At 35.4% G+C, this 9,474-nt stretch overlaps 1 protein-coding gene across 1 annotated transcript; it reads right to left on the bottom strand.

Moving 5' to 3' along the window:
- Window positions 1–1,277: 1,277 nt before the first annotated feature.
- Window positions 1,278–7,044, bottom strand: LOC114730110 (transcription factor bHLH155-like). The gene is made up of 11 exons (XM_028917133.1): window positions 6,870–7,044; window positions 6,059–6,447; window positions 5,185–5,358; window positions 4,605–4,698; window positions 4,460–4,501; window positions 4,148–4,207; window positions 2,670–3,779; window positions 2,476–2,577; window positions 1,906–2,040; window positions 1,661–1,786; window positions 1,278–1,514 (listed from the first exon to the last, which is right to left on the bottom strand). The coding sequence occupies exons 2-11, from the start codon at window positions 6,154–6,156 to the stop codon at window positions 1,425–1,427; spliced, it is 2,031 nt and encodes a 676-aa protein (XP_028772966.1). The 5' UTR covers window positions 6,157–6,447; window positions 6,870–7,044; the 3' UTR covers window positions 1,278–1,424.
- Between the last annotated feature and the right edge of the window lie 2,430 nt (window positions 7,045–9,474).

Raw genomic sequence — 9,474 nt, 5'->3', positions numbered from 1 at the left:
AAATCACAACACACACCAACCAGCACGAAGGCTCACGATTTTCGACGGGTTGTGAGGGGAATTTGAGCATCGCGATGGGTTTTCACCAGATTTCCAGCAGCACAAAAGCACAACAGGGTTTCAGCTTTCTTCCGGTCAAACAAAAAACAGAGGCTCTAATCTCCTTTCAGCATTTTCGAATCTCATAAGCAAGGGCAAGAGGGTAATTTCCAGATTCTGAAAATTGCATCTAAGTCCCTTTGGGACTTCAGAAAAATTATGGGATTTCAGGGGACCTTTTTGCTGTATTTTTGGTTCTGTGGGACCTCAATGTCATTTTCCCTTATATTTTTGGGTGTATTCTTAGGGGTGCTCACCATCCTGAAGTGTTTTTTTTTTTTGCTTTGGTACCAAAAAATGTTTTTAGCTGCTGGATGTATCTAAAAAAAATATTTTGAGATCCTGGATGCACCAAAAAGTATTTTACTGGACGCATCTAAAAAAATATTTCTGGATGTTAGATACATCACAAAACACTTTAAGATGCTGGATGTACTCAAGAAAATATTTCGTGATGCTGGATATACTTTCACCCTAATTAAATTATAAACAATTTCATTACAGTTTTTCTCATAGTAGATTTCCTCATTTGTCGATTGGTGAAGAACTAAAGGTGGCCTTCTTGTGTTGTTTGTTCATAATATGACAATCTTTTGATGATCGCCTCGCCCAAATTTGATTTCACCCACTGGTAAAAAATACTGGTTAAATCTTTCATTTAACAAAAATTAATTATTATAGCGCTACAATTACTGAACGAATTAAAAAACCAGGAAAAAAAAACAAAAAAAAAAAAAACCTGAAGTTCAAAACGATGAATAGATGATGCAGATTATTCTTGCAATGGGTTTGACTATTTTTATCAATTTGAAATTCTTTTTTGACATTGCTGAAGAACATAATCAAGGCTTAGCACCTTGGGAGGGCCTAGGAAGAAAGGTAGAACAAGATGAATCACGCATAAACAGCCCCAATAATCAGGAAATAAATGGCGCTTCGAAGCTAAAAGTAACTGTCCTGATGGTGAGATATCCAACCTTATTATAATCATACCACATAAAATCGAGATCCTTCAAGAATTCATGAAGCTAATAATTAATCGAGGTAGACAATAACGATCTGCTCAACCTGATCAACGAAATATGTTCTCCATGCAGGGCACGAACGTGGTTTCTTAGCACAGACTCCTCCGTAGGTCACCAAGAAGGTTTTTCACATTCAACCAGTTATACTTTTACTTCCATTGTGCTTGGGTAGAATTATGCAACAATTAGAGTAGCGCAATCATACCCACTTGACTAAGCAGTTGATATATATACAATATGCTACAAGATCTCTGCCATCTCAAACTTGAGACTGTTCTCAGTTGTGTGTAGATGAACAAATCAAATTCTACTTGAGACAAGGCTTCTTCCAGTCTGCAAAAGATGCAGCAAAGGACATAGAACATCCATCCTGTGAAAGCCTCTGGGAACCTGATCCATTAAAATAGAACCATATCTCAGAACTAAGTTCCATTCATTATCACAAACAATCACACAAAGATGAAGTAGACTAACTGTGAATTATGAACAATCAAATAAAAATTTCACATTTAATCAAACTCGGCAGGGCATCATACCTTAACAATGAAACGGGCCCAGGCATTGCTTGCACTGCTTTCTAAAACACCTTTCAATATAGTAAGCTCCAACTGTCGAATCACTTGCGCAATCTCCAAGAAAAGTCCATGCTCACTACATATCACCTGCAACATAAGTGGAAAGCCATTCATTTAATATTCACTTCAAGTTTGTCTGGTCTGGTAAACTTGAGAACTCGTCATTAATTAGTGCAAAGGGCGTGTATGTGTGGATTCAAGAGTACCTCTATAAGCATGTGGCCTGGGCATTCAAGATCTTCTATAACTATAGGGCATACTTGGAGTTCACTGCCAAAGTCAATTGCACAGCTCCTCCCAGTATAATTGCCATTGATTTTCTGCTTCTTGAACTCTGGCACCTACATCAAGTCAGATTGTCCAGAGTCAGTAGCCAATATATATGAAGCAGTCCTTCCAAAAGATTTTATATTGCTTCTTCATCCTCCCAGTTTCAATATTGTTAATGGATAATTCATGCATTTTTCCTCCTAGAGAACTCCCACGAGAGACTGATTCAGTGCAGCACAAATCAACAAAATGCCAAGTTTAACGCTTATGAAAAACCTTGCAAAATTGGAGGTTGTCATATTTAAAGCTGGAGGAGCGTGTGTGAAGTTTAATCAACTTCAAGAGAGATTCTAGGATAAAGTAAATAATGAGGGGTTAAGTTTGCAACTCTTCAGAAGTGGTGAATTTGATTTAAAGATAATATATGTAGCTTGACTGGAATGAAAGGTAAGGCCACACGTCTTTAATTGCTAAAATAAATCCAATTTATTTGGACACAGCTTTACCTCCTTATGCTCAAATTGTTTCAATTTCTCAGCCAGGTTTGTTATTTCTTTCAAGTACAGCATGTGCTTTATGGTCCGATCTAAGAGGTTGTCAATGCTACACTGGAAATCAAAGAACATCAGAGACAAAATTAAAAGGTTTGCATAGGAACTCTAAAATGTTCAACTTTGGTCCTGGAGAAACATCAACTTACCTTGGCACCATCTGGGACAAGTTCCCTCAGCTCCTTCATCCGGTCCATAATCAACTGCCTGTCCCTTGGTCTTGGCCTTGGCATATTTCCTGCACGGCCTCTTTTCTTGCCCATACTAGAAAGTTTTGGCCCACTCTTAGGCTGCTTATGAACATGAACAGATTCTTGCTTTGCCCCATCAAGCAATATGCTTGAATTGTCATCCAAAGATGCCAATGTAAGAAGATCAGTACAATCATCTATGTTGCCCCCAAATGCCGACGTAAGGTGGCTACTTGAATCAGCATTATTTACCATCAAAGTGCTGCCCTCAGAATGACTTTGTGGATGAATGGAAGTAGTTAATACTATTGGCAACGTCGATGAAGAATCATCAGAGGCACTGCATAAATTGCGGACAACTGCATCCAAAAGATATTCTGATTTGTGTCTGTCGGAAAATTGAAAACCCACATGACCATGCTCTTTTTCCCGAGCTATCAACGTGGAGCTAGTACGACACATATCTTTAAAAGAGGAATATTCGGACTGAGGTTCACAAGTTTGTCTATTAGCAATAGGTCCTAGTGCTTTGTGTAATTCAGAATCCAACGGAAAACCGCAGAAACTATTGACCTTATTACAATCGTCATGGTCAGTGCCAGTGCCTTCAAATTGTTTGGCCATATCCTTACGAGAACAAGAAAATAATCCCTCAGATGTCTCTCCAAATGCTCCCATATTATTGACCCACGGAGAACTGGTTATCACTTCTTCCATTTGGTTTGATTTGACTTCCACATGACCATTGTCATTTGACACCGCAGTTGATGGAGGACTGGTCTCATTTTTTCTGGACATGGAACCTTCAGCCGGAATAAATGATGGGGCAGTTGGATTCAACCTCAAATCATTTATATTAAGTGAATTGCCACCAAAAAGTTCATGTGTCAGGATATTATTTGTAACAGATGATACATCTGAATTATCCAGAGGATAATCTATCAGAGCTGAGAATGACCAATCCTGAATATTTTCATCTGAGCTCAAAGGCGGAGTATTTGCCGTTACACAGTGAAAGAAATTGAATTTCTCCTTCACATTGGCAGCAAATGCCAGGTCCTCAGCAACCTATAATCTTGACAGGAAACAAAACATCCACGTGAGCAAAACAGACATCAACATAAAGCATACATAATTTGACCCATATGCTCTCATTTCAGCCAATGGATATCGCACACTTTTAAACATGCAGAAATGCACTAATAGATTATGACACGTAAACCAGTTGTGCTGATTTGATCCTATTTGCATGCTGATTTATATATATATATAGACATATAGAGAGAGAGAGAGAGAGAGAGCAAGAAGGAAAACAACAAAATTTAGATATTCTCATTCAATTTGTGCTGCTACTGACATGATGTCACCCTATCATTTGAAAACCCACTGCTGGTTTAGGTTGGCATTCAGGTCCAAAGTATAGAACAAATACACACCGCTTCGAATGAGCCGAATTGCAAAACTCCATGTGGAGGAACCGGTACCAGTACAATAGTCTGAAAAATGATTTGAAGGGAGAAAAAGGATTGTCATTTATCAGGTATTACATCGTTATGAAAATGGCATGCAAATTAATGTTTCTTCAAGTAGGCAATTATGTATCCACAGAGTAGGATAGTAAACTAAGCAGCATACATGGGAAATGCTGAATCATTCATCCAGGCATTAGACCTGGAAATCAGACCTTCTATCATGGCATGAAGTAAAAAAAAAAATCAAAAAAAATCATCAAGACTGGAAATTAAAACCTTGATAGCTGATGCAAATTGAAGAAGCCATTCATATGGACACTGCAGGAGGAAAAGATTAAGCATATATATCAATAAAGGAAGAAAAAAATTAATAGCAATACTCTGTAGTTTTCAGATAGAACTTATATCATCAGAATCTCACCTCATCAACCAACTTAGTCTGGAATTTACCAGTTAAAATATCTTCAACTAAAATCCAACAATGATCCCCCGTAAGAGCTACTTTGCCAATAACCCTGACACAGTAATCACAAGTAAGGTTAATGTGAGCTTCCAGATGCTTTCACAATCAAAGAACACAAGTCCTTTTTTTTTTTTTTTTTTTGCCTGGTATACATGAGTGCATGCATTACAGCTGCTTATTATTTCCTAACAGAGCCTAGATAGGTGATATTTTTTATTACAATGCAAAAAGGAAGCACCATGCAGTCCATTGCTTCAATATTGATGGAATGTGTATAACTACAATGTCAATCCTGCCGGTTCAATCAGATAGGCAGAAAAAATGCTGAACCATTCGACCTCATAAAATTCTCGCTCCATCCAAGATTCATCTGCATAGAATTTTTCACCACACACACACACACACACACACACATTGTCGTATTTCTGATAAGACATTCTCTTTATGCATATATATCTATGTATATTTAATAGTATGAAAAAAAATATTAATAAATACATGGTTTGTAATTACTACTATTTAAAGCATAGGCTTTTACCCCTCTCCCAATATGTACTTCAGGCGAGACATATCAGTCATGAGTAATCTAACAGAATTCTCTTCAGAACCATGGGTACTTTCACAGCTTGAAGAAGCCACCTCCGTCCACGCACTTTCCACAGCGTCGTTGGTTTTCAAATCACCATAGTATCCATCTTCCCAGGTCAAAGTCCTTAGGCAATAACAAGATGTGTCAAAGACATCATATGTAAAACTTTAAAATCCTTGCTTATTATTTTGATGTAACGCAGAAAACTCAAGTCAGCTAAATATATATTACATGAATGCTTCCTAATCAGATTCATGATAAACAACAGGCTAGTAATTCTAATGCAGTTAGCTTCCAATCTGACTAAAAAGGACTTTGACCTCAAGTTACATTGTGTCCAACAAAATGCATCCACAAACAAAAAATCTATTGAAGATGACTCGTATGACCCAGAACTTCACTGAACACATGCAACAACAAATCACAACCAACAAGTTAATTTTCTCCATGGAGAGATCCAAAAGCCATCTAAGAACTCCGCTCCATAAAATCAAAGCTTATCAAGCACAGTCCTCCAGCTATAATCCGTGTCAATGTTTGTATGTTACAAAGCGCTAACACTCGAGTTTTATGGGTTTTGCAACGTCTGTGTCCATGCTTCTTACATCAAAGCAGTAAATGTAAAGAGACTAGTCCTACAAAGTGACCTCGAAGCAACACCATAATTGAAGTGAAAAAAAGTTCAGATTGAATAAACATCTTAAAAGATATTTATTAAATGAAAAGGAAATGTTATTCCAAGACGAATTCAACTGAGTTTCCAATAATACAGCAAATGAGACACAACGAAGCGTCTCAATAATCATAGATTGAAAGATCTTACATTGGAAAATGGTAGTTAAGCCTCCAAAATACAGCATAATTCCAATGTGAGTGATCACAAAAGCTCTTCAGCAACTTCGTCATAGAAGTGGCTTCCATCGATGGACCTTCGCAGGCAAAATATTACGGCAGAAACTGGAAAGCTGCAACTAGCTTCCCCTATATGAACCTCGACCAGCTTGCTTGATTCTTAAACCCTTTCTTCTTTTAATCGGTGGTCCTGTGGCACCAAGAAGTAAAAATACCACCATAGCTTGTCCCCAACTCAAGATTATGAGGAAATAAACGAAAAAAGCCGTCCTGTGATTATCAATTAACGACTAGAACTGTCAATGGCTTTCACATTCCTTATCATTTAATCAATTTCCAAGTAAACTGCCACGGAAGAGCCTGCAAGAATCAAAGCACTAATAATCAGATAACAGAAGCTTATACAGCAGGTTTGGTTACTGAGAATTAGATGGAAAACGAAAATGTGAAGGGAAAGTGGTACTGGAGAGCAGTTTAAAGAGCGACAAATAAGACCCAAGCTCATTAAGCCATGGCAAGAGAACCAACACAAGAATCAAAATTTGTATGATGTTCCCAGCAACTGAACAGAGACGCTGATAGGGAAGAAATGTGGCAGAAACTAGGATCGTAGAGTGGGATGCTCACCAAACAATAAAACCCACTAAAGCCAGTAAGATTAGTCAAGCCAGAGCAAGGGTTAAAAACCAAAAGGAAAAAAGAATGATCAAAACTTTTGTATCATTTTCTCAGCTACAATACAGAGACATTTGAATTGAGACTAGTCTGTACTACTTACCCACCAGCACACATGAACAACCAAAGAACTTCACCATACACGAAAGTCCATAAACGTACAAGTTACTCAGTGAATTCCCGCACTCATTAGTGGACAGTCCAAAATCAAAGAAGCAAAAAAGAAAAGAAAAGGCGGAAAAAGAAGAGAATGCCGCTTTGTCTTTTCCACTCACTAATCTAGAACCAGAAAAGACTTGAACTTCAATGCCAACAACAAAACATCTATATATAATATTTGCCATTGCTACCGGCCCACCACTCAATCGCCCCGGGTATGCGTTGTTCCTTTGCGGACTTCAAAAAAATATAAAACTGGATTTGATAGGAGAGTGCAGTTCGGGTCCCACGGACAGGGACATGAGCTCGGGAGCCGCGAGCGCGTGGGACAATAAATTTTAGGTGGTCAAGTGAATCTTCTCCTCGGGATTCTCTCACATTCCTTACATTCATTAGGCAAATGCCAAGCCAAGAACCAACAAAGTCGAAATGCAGAATTACTGATTGTACACTCCACTGGAAGAACGCGATTTTGGGAATATCAGCAGAGGAACGCTTCGATGCGTAGAGTCATATAAACCGTCCCATGCCTTCTAGGTCTTATGCTACTTTTAATCTTTATATAAGAACTAATAGACTAATTTAAATAAATTAAAAAAATTAAATTATTATTTATAATAAATTTATGTTGTCTTTTCTGATATATTTTTACTAACCAAGTGTATTAACTATAACTGTTATTATTATAAGAACTATCTTAGAAAAAAAACTACTCCCTCTATTTCTTATTACAAGAGACGAATAACCGAATTACGTTGATAAAAAAAACAGTTAAAATTAGTTAAGAACAATCAATATGTAAAAAGTATAATCTTTTTTTCAAAAATGCCCTCATTAATAAGGAGAAAGAGCATAAGAGAGAATAATTAAATTATTAAAAGAAAGAGAAGTGAGAGGGAGAGAGAGTGTGAGTTGGAGACAATAAATATGGGTAAAATAGAAAATCAACACAAAAAAGTAGAGACAACTTTTAATTGTCTCTTATATATAAGAACATGCCATAAACATCAAATGTCTCTTATAATAAAGAACGGAGGAAGTAATAAATATGATAGATAAAGTGAGTTAAAATTTTATATTTAAAATTAAGATAAAAATATAAATAGGTTTTATAAAGTGTAATTTAATTACAGTTTTAGTCGTTGTTGTTAAGCGTAAGCTTGAGCCTAGACTAGGAGTGTCCTTGCGGCAGTAATAATCGCTAATCACGCTCAAATAGTAAACACTCCCACCGTTACAAAATATACACTATAAAACAAACCACAAATCACAAACCTCATCACACTAAGGAGGGTTGTTCTCACAGTATTTTTGTAATCTATCAGTAATTAATTATTTAAATAAATTGTTAATTAAAAAGTCATGTTCACTAATTTTATTAAGCATTATACTACCTCATGCTTTAATATAAGAGCTAGTTTAACATTTAATTTGGTTCTAAATATAAAATTCTAATTCATTTTGTCTCTCATATTTATTTATTTTTTTTCAAAGTAGTTCTTGTAATAATTGTTTATATTAAAAGTTTCATCAAATGATAATTCTAACTATTACACAAAGTATTTTAGAAAAAATAATAATTATTTATTACAAACAGTTAATTTAAAAAAAAATTTAATCTATTCAAATTAATCAACTAATTATATTTTCTAATTTATCTTCCCATGAACGAACGCCTCCAAATCAGCTCAAACCATTTTTTATTATTTTCTCTTTAGTAGAGACCATAACAACTCTCTCTTACATGTTTATTATGATTTTCTTTTCTTTTCCCTGTCTTTTTTAACTCAAACTATAATCCATAGCAGGTCGTGTACTCAAATAAAGGATGATGATTGTGTTAGTAGTCAACATAAGACTCTGTAAAATCTTAACATGATAAGCAAAATATAGGCTACATTTTTTTATATGTATATACACACACATACATAAACATATACTCCTATATACAAGGCATGTTTAATACTCCTCCAGTTTTTAATATAAGATCAATTTAACTAATTCGATTAGATTAAAGAAATTAAGTAAGTTAGTTAATTATAAGAAATGCGACACGTTTTTCCTAAAATACTATAATCATCTTTCTTAATACCCCCTCTTCCTTTTCTACTTGATTATGGTTGAAAGAGTATCCATAAGGGTAATTTAGAGAAAATTAATAAATATGAGAAATGTGTCTCATATTTATGACCAAAACCAACTCAACAATTAGTTCCTATATTAAGGATTGGAGGAGTAGCATTTATAGCGGATTATGGCATTTGTAAATAAGGTTAACCATGCATATTTATTTAAGGATATGAAGAAGACAAATGTTTATAAAACTATTTTTTAATTAATGTGAATTATTTAAAAATAACTTATAATTTTCTTTTGTAGACTAGCTTTATTTTATTTCCACGTTTTTTTAATTTTTTGTTGGCACACTCATATTGAGCAACAAAACCATTATTCACTAGCAAGACCAATTTGTTGTTGACATTGTAAAGAAATTCATTAAATGCAAATCTCATCTCAACATTGTTCTGATAAAAACTTAATTCAAACATCATA

Source organism: Neltuma alba, unplaced genomic scaffold (assembly GCF_004799145.2).
Source record: "Neltuma alba isolate B1F8T4 unplaced genomic scaffold, ASM479914v2 tig00012712_pilon, whole genome shotgun sequence".
Taxonomy (NCBI): Eukaryota; Viridiplantae; Streptophyta; class Magnoliopsida; order Fabales; family Fabaceae; genus Neltuma; species Neltuma alba.
The sequence above is the reverse complement of the archived record's forward strand: the minus strand, read 5'-3'. Positions and strand labels throughout refer to the sequence as shown.